This window comes from Gorilla gorilla, chromosome 1, assembly GCF_029281585.2.
Source record: "Gorilla gorilla gorilla isolate KB3781 chromosome 1, NHGRI_mGorGor1-v2.1_pri, whole genome shotgun sequence".
Lineage (NCBI taxonomy): Eukaryota > Metazoa > Chordata > Mammalia > Primates > Hominidae > Gorilla > Gorilla gorilla.
Window position 1 is genome coordinate 197,183,912 of NC_073224.2, and position 18,215 is coordinate 197,202,126.

General features: G+C 50.5%; 1 protein-coding gene across 1 annotated transcript in view; it reads left to right on the plus strand.

Moving 5' to 3' along the window:
* Positions 1 to 13,730, plus strand: part of P3H1 (prolyl 3-hydroxylase 1) — a 19,731-nt gene extending 6,001 nt beyond the window's left edge. Inside the window, exons 3-15 of the mRNA XM_031013136.3 lie at positions 1,827 to 2,016; positions 2,234 to 2,365; positions 3,295 to 3,434; positions 5,574 to 5,663; positions 5,995 to 6,047; positions 6,222 to 6,343; positions 8,552 to 8,679; positions 8,847 to 8,942; positions 9,797 to 9,947; positions 11,806 to 11,923; positions 12,325 to 12,400; positions 12,711 to 12,851; positions 13,252 to 13,730. Of these exons, the coding sequence (XP_030868996.3) occupies positions 1,827 to 2,016; positions 2,234 to 2,365; positions 3,295 to 3,434; positions 5,574 to 5,663; positions 5,995 to 6,047; positions 6,222 to 6,343; positions 8,552 to 8,679; positions 8,847 to 8,942; positions 9,797 to 9,947; positions 11,806 to 11,923; positions 12,325 to 12,400; positions 12,711 to 12,851; positions 13,252 to 13,407 (1,593 nt within the window). The 3' untranslated portion in view covers positions 13,408 to 13,730. The remainder of the gene's footprint in view (positions 1 to 1,826; positions 2,017 to 2,233; positions 2,366 to 3,294; positions 3,435 to 5,573; positions 5,664 to 5,994; positions 6,048 to 6,221; positions 6,344 to 8,551; positions 8,680 to 8,846; positions 8,943 to 9,796; positions 9,948 to 11,805; positions 11,924 to 12,324; positions 12,401 to 12,710; positions 12,852 to 13,251) is intronic.
* Positions 13,731 to 18,215: the final 4,485 nt, after the last annotated feature.

Consider the following 18,215-nt stretch of genomic DNA (forward strand, 5'->3'; position numbering starts at 1 on the left):
CCCAGCACTTTGGGAGGCCGAGGTGGGTGGATCACTTGAGGTCAGGAGTTTGAGACCAGGCTGGCCAATATGGTGAAACCCTATCTCTACTAAAAATACAAAAATTAGCCAGGCATGGTGGCACGCACGCGTAATCCCAGCTACTCAACATGGAGGCAGGAGAATAGCTTGAACCTGGAAGGTGGAGGTTGCAGTGAGCTAAGATTGTGCCACTGCACTCCAGCCTGGGTGACAGAGCAACAGTCAAAAAAAAAAAAGAATGACTTTTAAAAGTAAGTCGTGTCCAGGTGCAGTGGGTCACACCTGTCATCCCAGCACTTTGGAAGGCCAAGGCGGGCGGATCACAAGGTCAGGAGATCGAGACCGTCCTGCCCAACATGGTGAATCCCTGTCTCTACTAAAAATACAAAAATTAGCTGAGCATGGTGGTGTGTGCCTGTATTCCCAGCTACTCAGGAGCCTGAGGCAGAAGAATCGCTTGAACCCGGGAGGCGGAGGTTGCAGTGAGCCGAGATTGTGCCACTGCACTCCAGCCTGGGTGACAGAGCGAGAGTCCATCACACACACACAAAAAAGTAAGTTGTGTCGGCCAGGCATGGTGGCTCATGCCTGTAATCCCAGCACTTTGGGAGGCCGAGGTGAGTGGATCACTTGAGGCCAGAAGTTCAAGACCAGCCTGGCCAACATGGTGAAATCCTGTCTCTACTAAAAATACAAAAATTAACCAGGTGTGGTGGTGTATGTCTGTAATCCCAGCTTCTCAGGAGGCTGAGGCACTAGAATCACTTGAACCCAGGAGGTGGAGGTTACAGTGAGCTGAGATCATGCCACTGCCCTCCAGCCTGGGCTGTCTGTCTCAAAACAAAACAAAACAAAACAAAAAGTAAGTTGTGTTTATTTGAAAACTGTTAGCCCTACAAAAAAGTGCAAGAACCTGGGCCAGGCACGGTGGCTCATGCCTGTAATCCCAGCACTTTGGGAGGCCGAGGCGGGCAGATCACCTGAGGTCAGGAGTTCAAGACCAGCCAGACCAACATGACAAAACCCCATCTCTACTAAAAACACAAAATTAGCCAGGCATGGTGGCGCATACCTGTAATCCCAGCTACTCTGGAGGCTGAGGCAGGAGAATTGCTTGAACCCTGGAGGCGGACGTTGCAGTGAGCCAAGATCGCACTATTGCACTCTAGCCTGGGCAACAAGAGTGAAACTCCGACTCAAAAAAAAAAAAAAAAAGTGCAAGAATCTGTCACTAATGGGAGGGGGGAAGAAAAGAACAAGAAAATCATAATGAACTCCTAGATATCTTTCATCTAGATTAAGAGTTAAATGATTTTGGCCAGGCACAGTGGCTCACACCTGTAATCCCAGCACTTTAGGAGGCCGAGGTGGGAGGATTGCTTGAGGTTAGGAGTTGGAGACCAGCCTGGCCAACATGGTGAAACCCCATCTTTACTAAAATACAAAAATTAGCTGGGCACAGTATAATCCCAGCTACTAGGGAGGCTGAGGCAAGAGAATCACTTGAACCCAGGAGGTGGAGGTTGCAGTGAGCTGAGATTGTGCCACTGCAGTCCAGCCTGGGCAACAGAGTGAGACTCTGTCTCAAAAAAAGAAAAAAAGCTAAATGTTTTTAAATTTCCAGAGCTAAATATTTTGTAAAGACCATTTACAAAAGACCTTCATTTTATAGTGGTACCCAGGTCACCCCTTTCCATCCATAACCTGAGGAACAGGAAATTAGGACCCCTGTGAAGGTGGCTGAGGGCAAGGAGAGAGGGTTCCTCCTCTGTGGCCTGCATTTGAGTGCTCCTTCTTCCCAGTAGCAAGAATTTCGACTGGGAGTGCGACTCTACTCAGAGGAACAGCCACAGGAAGCTGTGCCCCACCTAGAGGCGGCGCTGCAAGAATACTTTGTGGCCTATGAGGAGTGCCGTGCCCTCTGCGAAGGGCCCTATGACTACGATGGCTACAACTACCTTGAGTACAATGCTGACCTCTTCCAGGCCATCACAGGTGCGTGCAGTTCAGAGCCAGACCTTCAGCCAGGCCTCCTGGGACTCTAAGGTCACCATCTGATAATATAAATGGGGACTCTTCACCCTCATTCCTCAATTTATTAAATCTGAGAAGCTGATGAAAAATTGCTTCCATTTGAATTTGTTCATCTTAACCAGAATTTGAGTTCTAAAGAGTGACCTCATAGTTATTCCTTCTCTTTGATTCCTTTCAGATCATTACATCCAGGTCCTCAGCTGTAAGCAGAACTGTGTCACGGAGCTTGCTTCCCACCCAAGTCGAGAGAAGCCCTTTGAAGACTTCCTCCCATCGCATTATAATTATCTGCAGTTTGCCTACTATAACAGTAAGGCCTACTTTCCTTCCTCTTTCTCTGCTGGCTAACTAAGAAGCTAAAGGCAAGGTGGGCAGGGATTACAGCCACTTACTTCCTCAAGGTGTTTGGCTTATTTCAGTAGCTATGGGAGGCACCATGCCAAGTGATCCCTGGGTAGTTTGTTATAAACAACTGGCCTAGGAAGCCAATACCAGCAACCCAAAAAGCTGGGGGAGGGAGACTTAGGACCTCATCTCTTGTCCCTTCTATAACTTATAATCTATTTTTGCTTTTGAATTAAAGTTAATAGCAAAATAAGGGTATGCCACAGTTGAAACTAGCTCAGAGGACATTTGCTAGCCCTCTCCCTGGTATAGCACTGATGCTTTTGTGGGGCTGCCAATTAATACCCAGAAAACCAACTCTTTGCAGAGTCCCTACTGTGTACTAAGCATTACAAACATATTGATGAGTATACAATATTTACAGTTGAGTTGAGATGACTAACAAATATCAACAAGAACTATTTTGCCAAAGAGACAATCTGCTATTGTAATCTTCCCTGTCTTCTGAAAATCTATAGAAACAAGAAGGTAGGAAGACAGGGAAATTGATCTAATGATTGAGTGTATTGAGGCAAAATATTAAGGGGTATTGGAATTATTTGTGAATCTTAAAAGATGTGGGCATGCAGAGAATTCTGATTCTTTTCTGTTTCATTGTTAGGCAGCCCTGAGGACATTGACCACCTCACCTTAAAATTAATCACACATTCTATGTATATTACTTAACTCCTGCCCCTGAAATCAGGCCATGATGTTAAGTAGCAGGCACCAGCTTGTCATGCTGCCATTGCCTCAAGCTTTGTGGAGATTGAACACTAAGTGGTCCCTGGTGCTAGGATTTTATTCTTTCCTTTTGACTCTTTCCTCTCAGCCATTCTTCTTTCCACTTTGCAGTTGGGAATTATACACAGGCTGTTGAATGTGCCAAGACCTATCTTCTCTTCTTCCCCAATGACGAGGTGATGAGCCAAAATTTGGCCTATTATGCAGCTATGCTTGGAGAAGAACACACCAGATCCATCGGCCCCCGTGAGGTGAGAGACTTCCTTCTGTTATGACAGCTGCCAGCTGAACTCAGACCTGAGGGCAGAAGAGTGGGGTAGCAGAGGGGAGTCGGTGCTGTGCATGCAGGGCAGGGGCCAGATGTCAGTGTCGGGGCCAGATGTGAGTTCAGTCACTCGGCTTGTTATTCAGAGGAGAAGGGAGCACAGGGAGGGAGTGTGGGGAGTACACAGGAGCCTCAATTAGCGTTATCTGGGCCCAGAAGTCTATTCTCTGAGTCCCGCAGAACTGCGCGGTGAGCATATTCTTTCCCCTCTTGGCACCCCTAACTTGGACACTCGATATTATTTGGCCAAGAGCTATCATTTTTCACTTAATACTGGGTGTTTTTTTTCTGCTCACCTCTTTTCTGTCTCCATTTTCTTTCCCATCTCTTCTTCTTCCTGCCATTGTTTGTTCTCTCCCATCTTTCAGCATTTTCCCTGTCTCTCTCCAAAACCAGGAGAAATATCTGTATAACACAAAGACTGCTGCGCTGAAGGGAGACACCCAGGCTCTTCTTCCGAGCTCTGGAGTCTGAGAGCCTCCAGTAGAAACAGCCTCTTGCTGCCCCTCCTGTGTGGGTTGTCATTGTAGTTGTCCTCTTTAGCCACTAGATGGTGACCATCTGGCTTTAAGATGGCACTTCCAGTCTCTTTTGTCTTGTTTGGTTAATACCTTTTCCCTGCCTTCCTTATGGGCATTAGGGGGAGTCTGAGGGGAGTGAGGGGAAATAAACCCACGTGGCCAATCTAGCATTTTTAACTAGAAGTCCCCTTTTGGAAAGAAGGTAACTAACATTTGTTGAGCTGCTGTCCAGGCGAAGCTCTGTGCGGGGTGGGCTGTATCCATCATCTCATTTAATCATCACAGCCACCCTGCAAGGTCGGCACTCTTCTTCCCACTTTAGGGATGAGGACTGTTAGCATCTGAGAGATGAAGTAACTTGTGCAGTGGCTTGTGGCCAGTCAGTGGTGACCGGAATCTGTTCCCTGCTTGGACCCAGTGCAGGCACAGCTCCAGACACATGGCTGACACTCAGTAAATCAGCATCGAATGAATAAAGATGGAAGTGGGGTTTGCTTCATAGCAGCCTTATAGGGTCATTGGAGAGGGTTAAATAAGATAACATAGCACTTGGTGACAGAAGCCAGTAATGTAAACTCCTGAAGAGAAAACGTCTCTCTTCCTCTTAGGTAAATATAGTAGATGACATAGGATTCATTGACTCCTTTAATTCCTCCTTGAACTGCCTCATGTTTTATTTCAACTGATGTCTCCTTTTTCTCTTCCTTCCTCCTCCTGCTGCTTGGAGATTAGCAGGGCACCTAGGGAAAGATCTGACCCCGGAAAGTACTCAGTTTCCCTGCCCTGGGTAAGCCTTGCCTGGGAGTCCATGTGGGAAGGCCAGAGTGCCAGGCCCTCCCCTCTAGCTGCTTATCCTCAGGGAGGAGTGTGGTCTGGTTAGGGTCTGAGAGGAGGCAGGTGGCAGAGCAGAAAGCACATGGGCTTTAGGACTGTAAAGACCCAGCTTTGTCTGTCCAAATGCACATTCTGCTATGAAAAAAAAGAAAAAGATAACAGAAGACCTGGGTTTGACTGTAGGTCGCTGCTCTCCCGTGTCCTGTAGTGTCACCTTAGACAGTGGTACATCTCCTCTGTGCCTCAGATGCTTCCTCTGTAGAAGGAGCATACTAGTATCAACCTCAGATGTGGCTATTAAAGATCAAATGAATAACATGTCAGTTGCCTAATGCCTGATTCCTTTTCCTGCTTTGTGGACTCCTGTAGAAGTCAAGAAGGAATTCTCCTTTGAAGAATATTTCCACTTTTGAGAATCATCAGATTATCTGTCCTAGAGACTAATGGGGGGTTGGGATGGGGGAGGAGCAGGGCTTTTTCCCTTAAGGAAAGGCTGGTTATTCCAGTACCTCAGAGGTACTGTTGCTTGTGCCAGGCAGAGGACACAGAAATTAGACTTTTGTCTCAAACTGGGGAACAGACAGCATTGGTAGGGAGAGGAGGCCTCAGGTCACATGGGAGCATCAGTGTGGGGTGCCAGGGAGGGGAACTCCCAGAGGTTAAAAGACAGGGCTGAGTTCTGGGGGATTTGTTTGCTTTTTTACCCTCAGAGTGCCAAGGAGTACCGACAGCGAAGCCTACTGGAAAAAGAACTGCTTTTCTTCGCTTATGATGTTTTTGGAATTCCCTTTGTGGATCCGGTGAGCTAGGGTACAGGAGCCGGAAGGGAGCGGGGAAAAAGTGAGCGAGAGAGATGAATGGGGAGGAGGGGAACACTGTGCGATTCTGAGAGAAAACTTGCTGGAGGCTGAGCCTAGCCTGGGATCTGTGCAAGGCAGGGATGAGAGACAGATGAAAGGGGAACACTGGGCAGCTAGAAGGGACTTAGATGTGGAAACCTCCCATTTTGTCTCCTGAAAGGAAGAGGGTGATAAAAGCTGGATTACTCCTGTGGGCCTTATTTTATGCATTGAGACACCTAGAAGATTAAGTAGATCATCTTACCTTTTTCATTTCTTCCTGACCTATTAGGATTCATGGACTCCAGAAGAAGTGATTCCCAAGAGATTGCAAGAGAAACAGAAGTGAGGACCTTGAAGAAACTGCATGGTTGGATCAGTCTGATGAAGCACTTGAGGCTTCCTGAGCCCAGGCAGATGTGAACTCCTGGCAAGGGGTGGGCAGGTCCAGTTTGGGAAGTCGGGGTGGAGCCCAGGGCTGGCCCTGGAATGCAGTCCTCAGAGCGGCTGTGCTCATAGGTCAGAACGGGAAACAGCCGTACGCATCTCCCAGGAGATTGGGAACCTTATGAAGGAAATCGAGACCCTTGTGGAAGAGAAGACCAAGGAGTCACTGGATGTGAGCAGACTGACCCGGGAAGGTGAGAGGACAGAAATAGGGGCATGTCTGGCTGTTGTCAGGGAGCCAGGCAGGTCACCCCACATTTGCCAGGCAGCGCTCCACCCCAGCATTGCAGAGCTCACCATGAGCCAGCCACCCTTAGGGTGCAAGTTCAGTGGACATCCTTCCTAACTCACCAGCGGGACTTTCAGCTGGAAAGAGCACTGAGAATCATCCTTTGGCTCAGAAATCAGACTCCAGGATGTAGTGGTGCACACCTGTAATCCCAGCTACTCGGCAGGCTGAGGCAGGAGGATCGCTTGAGCCCAGGAGTTTGAATCCAGCCTGGGCAATATAGCAAGACCTCATCTTTAAAAAAAAAGAAAAGAAAGAAATGAGACTTCTGTGTCACAGAAACATGAGTGACTAGTGTTGTCCACTTCCATAGGTATTAACTCATCCTGTCTCCCCACTCCCAAACTGTTTTCTCCCGGTTTTCACCATTTGTCCCTTTACTGAGACTCAACGCCTTCAGGCCTCCTTTGGCTCCTCTTCCTCCTGTGCCCGTTTTCTGCAAGCTGCTGGGAAGGCCTACTGATTGTGGCTCTGCTCTGCAGTGCTTCTCAGCTCTCTCCCCAGCCTTTTCCGTTTTTCATTGCCTCAGGCTTCCTTCAGGCCCTGGCACCTCCTATCTGCACCCACCCTTTCCCCATCTGGCCTGTCCTTGCCCCTGCCCACACAAGGTAGCTAGGCCAGTCTTCCAGACACTGGCCTCTGACCCATCCTCCGTGCCTGCCCCTTAACTGAATGTTCTACTCTTGTCCTGTTTACACCGTCTCTTCACACAGGACTGCACTTTGTTCCGTGAGCCCACCCACTGCCCACCAGTCTGTGTTTATGCCTGGCTCTCCTAGTATGCTTCCCACCATCCCTGCCCATGAGGGCATCTGAGATACACCCTGCAAAGCCTTTCTTTTTTTTTTTTTGGAGACGGAGTCTTGCTCTGTTGCCCAGGCTGGAGTGCAGTGGCGCAATCTTGGCTCACTGCAACCTTCACATCCCGGGATCATCAAGCAATTCTCCTGCCTCAGCCTCCCAAGTAGCTGGGATTACAGGCATGTGGCACCATGCCTGGCTAATTTTTTTGTATTTTTAGTAGAGATAGGGTTTCACCATGTTGGCCAGGCTGGTCTCAAACTCCTGACCTTGTGATCCGCCTGCCCTGGCCTCCCAAAGTGCTGGGATTACAGGCATAAGCCACTGTGCCCTGCTGTAAAGCCTTTCTTAACCTCCCAGATGATTGGAGTCCCCTCCTTTCTTTTGAACTTCTTAGGGCATTTATGGTCTGTCTTATGCTAGTTATTTGCATAATTGTTAGAGAACAGGTACTGTCTTCTAGGATTCATCTCTCAACCTGTCTGGCACAGTTCCTGGTACACACTGAGGCCTCAGTTATCAAGTGGAGTTGAACTGAGTCTCTAGTATTAGTATGTCCCTAGCACAGAGAAACACCATGAGAACTGTAAGAGAGAAATGTTGACCTTTGCCCTATAGTTGCTTAAATTAACAGTGGTTAATTAAACAAGATTAGCGTATGAAAAGAATTTGTCCAGCATTCCTTTGTTTTCAGACCACTTTCACTTTGTTATTTCTCTTGATTCTTATAACTGAGAGGTGAGTCATGCAGATTGCAAGATCCTTATTTTAAATGAATAATGATGATGATATCATGGTAGCCAAACTTTTGAGGACTTACCATGTGCCAAATATTGCACTAAGCTTTTAACTTGCCTTCCTTGTTCTTAACATTATACTGGCATCAAACATATAAGGTAGATGCTGTTTGACAGATGAGAACATTTTAATTAATTAAAATTAACCTCAGGGAGGTTAAGTAACTTGCCAAGGTCACACAGCTAATCAATGGAGGATCCAGGAATCAAAGTCAGTTCTTCCTCGTTCCCAAGCTCATGTTTTAGGATTGTGTTTCTGATGTTTCCTCAAGAGTGTGTCATGGCCCAAAAGCCAGCAGCTATTTGGTCATGGAGCTGGGACTGGGAATCTCATCTTTCAGCTCTATGTTCTGTCCTCTGGACTATTCTACCTTTGAAAATGACCTAGCGGGAGATTTTGCTGGTGAAAAGGAAACAGCTGGAATTTCTATTTGTGACGAGGAGGCAATATCCAATGGAGAGTCTTTGGTCTAGCTGCTGCTAGATTTAGCTAGAGTTTTGTCATTGCTTTGCAGGTGGCCCCCTGCTATATGAAGGCATCAGTCTCACCATGAACTCCAAACTCCTGAATGGTTCCCAGCGGGTGGTGATGGATGGCGTAATCTCTGACCACGAGTGTCAGGAGCTGCAGAGACTGACCAATGTAAGGGAAGCCCAGTGACTGCACCTTCCCCCAAGGGTCCAGCATCCCCCCACCAAGTGCCCCTTGGGTGGTAGCCTTCGCCTTCCTCTTCCTGGCCACAGTTGACCACCTCTTCTCAAGCCCTCAGCTGCCCTGGCTAACATCACCTTGTGTTTTGGGCCTTGTAGGTGGCAGCAACCTCAGGAGATGGCTACCGGGGTCAGACCTCCCCACATACTCCCAATGAAAAGTTCTATGGTGTCACTGTCTTCAAAGCCCTCAAGGTAAGACCAACACTGGGCATTCTAGAGTGTGGAGAAAGGGGTGGGGAAGGGGGAAGCTCAGGCTTTGAGGAAGAGTTGGGGCTGGTGGCAGGAAAGGTGAAGAGGGTCCACCTGCCAACATTCCTGTTGCCAGGAAGCGAGGATGAGTTATGTTGAGTGAGGTTCACTTTTGAATCCTGTTAGACCGAGTGTAATCAAAACAAAGTGAGCAGGATAAGACTGTTCGCCAAAGCTATGAGAATGCTTTCTTTAGAAAGGCTGATTCCAGAGGGCTGTGCTTCTGTGCATGATGCACAGTGTGCTCATAAAGAGAGATAAGAAGGATAGGAGGAAGAGGAATATAGTAGGGGTATGGGGCGTGGGCAGCAGAGGCTGCAGCTTCAGTGGGGGTGTGGGGACGTGGGATGGGCCTGGTACTCATTGTCTCTGGCGGCCTAAAGAGGGGCGTTGTGTTAGTCCGTTTTCACACTGCTGATAAAGACGTACCCGAGACTGGGCAATTTACAAAAGAAAGAGGTTTACTTGGACTTACAGTTCCATGTGGCTGGGGAAGCCTCACAATCGTGGTGGAAGGCAAAGAGGGGCAAGTCACATCTTACATGGATGGCAGCAGACAAAGAGAGAACTTCTGCGGGCAAACTGCCATTTTTTTAAAGCCATCAGATCTCGTGAGACTTATTCAGTATTATGAGAACAGCACGGGAAAGATCCACCCCCATTATTCAGTCATCTCCCACCAGGTCCCTTCGACAACACATGGGAATTATGGGAACTACAAGATAAGATTTGGGTAGGGACACAGAGCCAAACCATATCAGTCGTTGAGGGCAGCTGACCATCTGTCTCCTTGGCAGCTGGGGCAAGAAGGCAGAGTTCCTCTGCAGAGTGCCCACCTGTACTACAACGTGACGGAGAAGGTGCGGCGCATCATGGAGTCCTACTTCCGCCTGGATACGCCCCTCTACTTTTCCTACTCTCATCTGGTGTGCCGCACTGCCATCGAAGGTGGGCCTCATCACCCCTGCAGCACCCGCCCCCGCATGCTGCACCTCAGCTCTGTGCTAGATGCTGAAGACACAGAGAGAATAGGATGTGGTCCCTTTTCTTCAGTTGGGGAACCAATGTAAACACATGGGTGGCATCCCAGTGTGATGCATGCCACAGTAGCATGGAGGAAGTTATAGTCAACCTACCTGGGGATCAAGAAGGCTTCCCAGAGGGAAACGGGGTGCAGCCAGAAAGGGGGCCACCCGTCACTCGTCACACAACGCACTTTCATGGGGAAGCTGGCGCTAAACCATTCGTAGAGGACCTGCCTCCGGGTCAGGATTTCATACATAGCTGAGCAGCTCCCTCGCTGCCATCTGTTGAAAGACAGCCCTCAACAGAAGGGCTTGTTAAAAGCAAAAATAATAACAACAACAACAACAACAACAAAAAGAAGGCTTCCCAGAGGAAGCAATGGCAGTTTTGCAGGATGAATACGATTACGGAATACTCCGGGTGGTGGGACGGTGCTTGCACAGGAGTGGAGGCATTGTGCAGCCCGGTAGTCAGGGGAACTAAGAAAGGTGCCAAATCCTGGAGAGCTACATTCAAGGGAATTTTTATCCTTTAGCTCAACCATAGCTATGTGGCAGATTCTCTTTTACTAATTGTTAAATACCAAATTTGTGAGAGAGCTTCGTGATTTACAAGTGAGAGTGGCCTGGAGGTTATTCCTCATTCCCTCGCCCACCCACATGCCCTTTTGCATGTCCAAGAAGGGGAGAGGTTCAGCCAGTGCTGCAAGGATCCCATGTGGCCCAGAGCTGGCTCTGTCATACTGGAGCCTCCAGCAGGCCCCTGGCAGTGACAGCCATTGGTAGGTGGCACAGATCAGAGGGCTTTCCTCTGCCTCAGAATGTTTGGAATTCTGTCACAATCTGGGCACACCCAAAGGGACCAGTCAGACACACAACTGGGTGTGTCACAAGCCCCCGGTGGGAGAGCACAGGCACAGGTGCCAGGAGGCCAGGAGGCCTCATCAAGCAGTGAAGCCTTGACTTTTAAAGGATTCATTTTGCTGCTGTGTGTGCGGAGAGGTTTCAAACCAAAAAGGGAAGCTGGTCAGCAATGACCTCTGTGGACAAGGGCAAAGCCCTAAACTCAGGAAGTGGCAGTGGGAGGAGGGAGAAGTGAGGCCCCGGGAAGGTGCAGGAGGTGGATGGACAGGACCTGGTGACTGGCTGGACAAGTGGGAATGGAGAAGGAGGCACCCACCACGACGTGACGGTGCCTACACAGAGCATGCCAAAGGTTTGCGTTGGGGAAAGACGTGGTCTGCCTGGCATTTGACAGTGAGCCCGGTCTGTTCCCTTTCGTGACCTTCTCCCTGCATGGTTTCTCCACCCACCCCACCCCAGAGCCCCACTGAAGTTCATGCTTTCCCTTTGCTAGCCAACTCTTCTCTGCCCCGCTTCCTGCCACTCAGCCCCATCTCCTGCAGTCCTGATGGAGGACTGACCCATTCTGCCCTGTGTCCGTCCCACTTCCTGACCCCTCATTCTCACTTCCCTGGGCCTTTGTATTTTGTAAAGTCCAGCTACAAACCAGGGTTGTGCCATTCTGCCCAGGATCTGCCCTTGGTTGGAGCCCTTCATTCCTGCTTGCCACACCCTGCTCACTTCTGCCAAGAACTGTCCTAGAAAGCCTGCAGACTTGTCCTGACCCCTAGGCTTGTGGCTTAGCCAAAGACACCCCCCTAGTTCATTGGGCATTCCGTAGACTCAAACACATTTTGGGAAGCACCTCCCCTGCCAAGAAGAGAGCTATGCCGTCTCCCAAGGTTTTCCCTTGCTAACATGTGTGACATTGGCCCCAGAGGTCCAGGCAGAGAGGAAGGATGATAGTCATCCAGTCCACGTGGACAACTGCATCCTGAATGCCGAGACCCTCGTATGTGTCAAAGAGCCCCCAGCCTACACCTTCCGGGACTACAGGTGAGTGCGGGGCAGGTGCAGGGTGAGGAGGTCTGTGCCCTCCTCAGAGGCCCCACAGTGCCCTGCACTCTACTACCCCACCCTAGCACACACACACTGGTTGGGGCTAGCTGTTCCCAGAGTCCAATCCTTTATCCCCAAACCCGCTGGATAAGAAGATAGGCAAAGAGGGAATCATATCGTGGTGTGACAAGAACGGTAGTGTGAGTGGGCACAGGGGACTCTAAGGCGAGGGTGGAGAGTGGAAAGGTGGAGTTTGTGCGGCATCAGTATAGGTTCTTAAAGGTTTCCCTCCCACACAAAGCCACCCTCCCGCTGCTGGTTGAGAGCACCTGGAGGTGAAGGCTCAGGGGAAAGGGAGGCAGGGAAGGCCCATGATGAGATGTCTCTGCCTTTCCCAGCGCCATCCTTTACCTAAATGGGGACTTCGATGGCGGAAACTTTTATTTCACTGAACTGGATGCCAAGACCGTGACGGTGAGTGCTCCCTTGTCCTTGTCCCTGGGAGATAAAAAGTCTGTTTTCTACAGCTGATGTTCCCAAAGTGCAGTGGACAAAAATAACCAACTGGGCTTCCCAGTGAGCGGTACCCTTCCCCCATCCAGAGGGGCTTTGAGACGTGTCCATCACTCCTCTAACCAGTCACCCTTTCTCTTTAGTTCTGGCCTTAGGGAAGCCAACCTGAAGAGCTGCCCTCCGTCGTGAGCCCTAATGAGCCCATGTCTCTTCTGAGAGTGGATTACAGTCTTTGTCCTGTGCAACCCCCCTCCCTTTCTGTCCCCCTTAGGCAGAGGTGCAGCCTCAGTGTGGAAGAGCCGTGGGATTCTCTTCAGGCACTGAAAACCCACATGGAGTGAAGGCTGTCACCAGGGGGCAGCGCTGTGCCATCGCCCTGTGGTTCACCCTGGACCCTCGACACAGCGAGCGGGTGAGAGCAGCTGGTGCTGTGGTGACCCGTTCCCAGAGCGCCCTTGGTTTGCCTTTCTCTTCCCCAAATCCCATTGCCAGTGGCTGAGACACGAAAGGAGCACTTGGGACACCAGCTCCAACGCCCTGTCATTATGGTCACATTGCCTTGTCCTCCCTGGGCCTGCTGTGAACGGGATCCAGGTGGGGAAAGAGGTCAAGACAGGGAGCGATGCTGAGTTCTTGCTTCCCTCCTTGGGCCCCACTTCAGCTGTCCTTGTCCAGAGAGTAGGACCTGCCGGGAAGGAGATGAGCCTGGGGCCATTAAGGAACCTTCCTTGTCCCCTGGGAAGTAGCAGCTGAGAGATAGCGAGTGTCTGGAGCGGAGGCCTCTCTGAATGGACAGGGGTTTGTCCTTGCAGGACAGGGTGCAGGCAGATGACCTGGTGAAGATGCTCTTCAGCCCAGAAGAGATGGACCTCTCCCAGGAGCAGCCCCTGGATGCCCAGCAGGGCCCCCCCGAACCTGCACAAGGGTCTCTCTCAGGCAGTGAATTGAAGCCCAAGGATGAGCTATGACAGTGTCCAGGTCAGATGGATGGGTGACTAGACCCATGGAGAGGAACTCTCCTGCACTCTGAGCTGGCCAGCCCCTCGGGGCTGCAGAGCAGTGAGCCTATGTCTGCCACTCAGCCGAGGGGACCCTGCTCACAGCCTTCTACATGGTGCTACTGCTCTTGGAGTGGACATGACCAGACACCGCACCCCCTGGATCTGGCTAAGGGCTCAGGACACAGGCCCAGCCACCCCTAGGGGCCTCCACAGGCCGCTGCATGACAGCGATACAGTACTTAAGTGTCTGTGTAGACAACCAAAGAATAAATGATTCATGGTTTTTTTTACTTGGTTTGTTCAGACAGTGGAAATTTGCCCATTCTGTCCCAAAGGTCTCACTTGATAAAAATTGCTCTAGGCAGGACCCAGTGGCAGGTGTGGGACGAGAAGGCCTGGCTTGGCACCTGGCTCAACCACTTGCTGTGCAGCCACAGGCCAGACACTTAACCTTCAGCACCTCGGGGTTGTCATCTGTATAATGGGGATCATAGTCCTCCCTCTGCTCACCTTCTGGGGCAGCTGTATGGCCCAGATGCAATATCGGATGTGACAACACTTTTGTAAACGGTAAAGCTCTGGGTGAATGGTTGGGATTATTGTTAATCCTCTTCTGGCAGGGAGCAGCGGTCAGCAGTGCTCTGGCACGTCACCCCTATGTCAGCCACATGCTTCCTGCTCTGCCGTCTGGCCTCAGTGTCCTGTGTCTCGGCCTCCCTGTGCAGGAAGACACACTCTAGGAAACACTGGAAATGGAGATTCAGCTCCTCTGGCTACATCCCTGGTACTAGGTCCAGAGCTTTTACTGTGCTTGAGATGCCACAGGGCGTTGAGTGTAGGAACCTGCACATGAGTGTTCACTTCTTCCGTCAAGCAATATGTATTTACTGAGCACCAGCTAAGTGCCTGGTGCTGGGAACGTGGCAGTGAACAAAACAAGTCCCCACCTTCATACAGCTTGTATTTTGTAGGAGAGACAGATAACACATGTAAATTGTGTGTGTGTGTGTGTGTGTGTGTGTAAAACCCTTAGTGGTAGAAAATAAAACAAGTCAGGGTCCAAGGTGGAGGAAAAACAAGGAAGCCAATGTGGCGGTGTAGATTGGTCAAGAAAGAGTATGGTGACATTAGCCAGGAGACGTGTCACGTGCCTGTAGTCCCAGCTGGACGCTGAGGCAGGAAGATCGCTTGAGCCTGGAAGTTCGAGGCTGCAGTGAGCTATGATCGCCCGACTGCACTCCAGCCTTCACAAGAAAGCAAGATCCCAACTCTAAAAACAAATAAAAAGGAAAGTGGTGGATTGTCAGGGGTGTCTGGGGGCCTATTTTTAAAGTAGAACCAACAGGCATTGCTGATGGATTGGATGTGAGGTGTGAGAAAAGGCATCAAGAAGAAGCTAGGCCAGGCTCAGTAGCTCACGCTTGTAATCCCAGCAGTTTGGGAGGCCAAGGCCGGTGGATCACTTGAGCTCAGAAGTTTAAGACCAGCCTGGTCAACATAGGGTGACCCTATCTCTAAAAAAAACTTGAAAAGCCAGGCATGGTGATGCACACCTGTGGTCCCAATACTAAGGAGGCTGAGGTAGGAGGATCATGAGCCCAGGACGTCAAGCCTGCTCCATTGCACTCCAGCCTGAGTGACAGAGCAAGACCATGTCTCAAAGAAAGAACAAGGCTGGTCATTGTGGCTCACGCCTGTAATCCCAGCACTTTGGGAGACTGAGGTGGGTGGCTCACCCAAGGTCAGGAGGTCGAGACCAGCCTGGCCAACATGGTGAAACCCGTCTCTACTAAAAATACAAAAATTAGCTGGGTGTGGTGGCAGGCACCTGTAATCCCAGCTACTCGGGAGACTGAGGCGAGATAATCATTTGAACCCAGGAGGCGGAGGTTGCAGTGAGCCAAGATCGCGCCATTGCACTCCAGCCTGGGCAACAAGAGTGACACTCCATCTCAAATAAATAAATAAGAACAAAAACAAAAATTTCAGTTAAAAAGGTTATTGGGCTGAGCACAGTGGCACACGCTTGCAATCCCAACACTTTGGGAGGCCAAGTCAGGAGATCACTTAAGCCCAGGAGTTCAAGACCAGCCTTGGCAACATTGGAAGACCGTATCGCTATTAAAAAAGAAAAATTGTTTTTTAGGAAACGATTATTTTTTGAGCTGGGAGATAGCACTGCGTGTTAGTTGGCTGGTGGGAATGATCCAGTCAAGACAGTCACTCCTCCTTTTATCATGGTTGATCCCCGCCATCCTATTTGGGTGGCTCACTCGGCGTACAGAGAGGACCACATTAGTGCAAAAAGCATGAACTTTACCCACACACTGAGCTGGGTGACACTCCCACTTCCACCACGTGGAGTTGTGTGACCTCCAGCAAGTTAGGGAACCTGTATGTGTTTCCTCACCAGCGGAATGGAATCACAGTCCTTCCCGGGATGGTTGAGCGGATGAACAAGGGAATGCTCACAAAGCAACCAGCACGACACTTAGCCCATGGTAGACATCAACATTACAGAAGACTACATCAGCCTAATTCTGGTTTTCCAGAAGTTTCCACATCAAGGCAGATGACTTTACAGTTTCAACTTATGCTAAACAGATACAGGCAGCAGCCTCTTAACTGAGCTCACAAAAGGCCAGATGTTTTCAAGGCAGCAGGCCCAAGATAAGTGTATATAGAGTGGGGCGAGTCCTCCTGGAAGCATGGGGTGATGGCAGCCCGGCTGAGATGCGACTGTGATTTCGGTCTGCGTTTGGTAACGCACGTGCAAGGTCGCGCGAGCAATGAGAGGATGACTGCTTGAGAAGAAAGGAGAGAGCCCATGGGAGGGTTGGAAGGGATGAAAGGCAACTCCTCAAACACAGTGAAGATTCGGATATGGAAGATGCCGCTGGTCTCTGGTGCCCCAGGCATCTAGCAGAGCTCTCAGCAGGGGCATCAAGAGACAGATGCTGTACTCAGTGTGGTTAGCACAGGAGAGAAGGTAAATGGGACAGCCACATGTGTCACAGAGGCGCCGGGCCCGGGCGAGAGGTTGGAACACAAAAATGTGTCTGCTAACACAGTCTCAAGGTGCTCAGGGACCTTAGGAAGGAGGTAAACGATGCAATAAGTGCAGTGAATGGAAATATGCCAAGAGTATGATGGGATTGCAGATCAGGATGCTTAGCCGTGCCTGGGCAGGCAGAATCGTTGGGGGTGGCCACACAGCTGGCTGTATTGCTTTCTAGCTGTGCGCCCTGAGGCAAGTAGTCTCCATTCCAAGCTTATAGTTCCGGGAATATCAGACTCTGAGTTGGGAGGGTGATAAGAACTCCAAAATTTCAAATGATGATTGCAGAGAAGGTGCTAGATTGCTAAAGACTGAATCAGACCCTCCTAACTGGCAATGAGAGAGGGCGGTGGAAAGGTCTCCAATTTTTCACAGGGAGGGAGGCAACAGCATTGAATCCTCATACCAATCAGTCAATGATCAACACATACCTAGCAAGGCTGGCTCTCGGTCAGGCACTGTTGCAGAGGAAGTGGCAGTGGGTCTTCAGCCACAGGCAGTCTGCCCACTCCCAGAGTGCGAAGGCTGGAGGGGCAGACTGTGCGGGGAGTCTTTTTGGAACAGAGCTTTCATTAGTCACAGTTCTGCAGGCGTTTTATGCTTTCAAACAGCCTTTCTCACCTATCATCTGATCCTTGTGAACTCCCTCATGCATCAGACAGGGCAAGTGTTATTATCCCTACTTTTCAATGGAGAAACCAGGCCCAGGGAAGCTGAGGATTTGGCTAATGTCCCATAGCTTTTCAGTGGCAGGGGTAAAGCTAGAACTGTAGGCTTCTCGTAGCCTGAGTGAAAGCACAAGGTGCTGTGCCACCCCAGGGCAGTTGCAGTGAGCTCTTAATGGAGGCTGGGCTGTGACCCTGAGCCTTCCTGTTCTCCCCGCATGTCTGGGAGTCACTGGACTGCAAGGGGGGGCACCAGGAGTGGTAGGTGTCCTGGGTGGAGAAGCTGTGCCAGGTTAAGGAATGCCGCTCCAGAAGCAGAATCTGAATTCCAAAAGGCTTTGGAACAAGAATGAGGGAAGGCCGTCAGGGTAGGAGAGAATATTTTGGTAGAACAGACTCAAAGCCTCAAATAAAGAGAAGGGATAAACAGAAGCACTTCAGAGGAAGAGGAGAGCACTGTTCCGGATCACGAAGAGGCTCTGGGAACACCCAGGATGGAGGAGCATGCAGGCCTCCTGCTGGCTCTGTGGCCCCTGTGGACCCGTGGCTCCCTTTCTCTCTTTGGCCCTCAAATTGTCAATGGAGGGGGCCGCAGCCCATGGTCTCTGAGGCATGTTTCTGACTGGCCTCTGGGCTCCTGACCCAGGTCCCCCTGAAACCAGAATGACCCCTGGATCTTCCCTACAGAGAGAGCGCCTGCAGATGGCGGGGAAAAGGGGCCAAGCCCAGCGTGGAGCGAAGGAGGGCTTTGCCTTTGGAGGAGCATATGCGGAGCAGCTACCCAGCACCAGGCCCCTACCCTCCCCAGACATCACTTACTTTAACGGACCACCACAGCTCCATGAAGCAAACCTCCCATTTAGAGTGAGGACCCTGAAGCACCACAGTCATTCAGGTCACCCCTGGGGAGCATCTTGTCACTGCCCGCAGCCCCCTTCAATCTGGACCTGGTGCCTCCCTCAAAAAGGGAGGAGTGTGGGAGAGAGACCACAGGGGCCAGCACCACACAGTTTCAAGCGGAAGGCCCTTCCTGCTGTTTCCTGGCTGGGGGT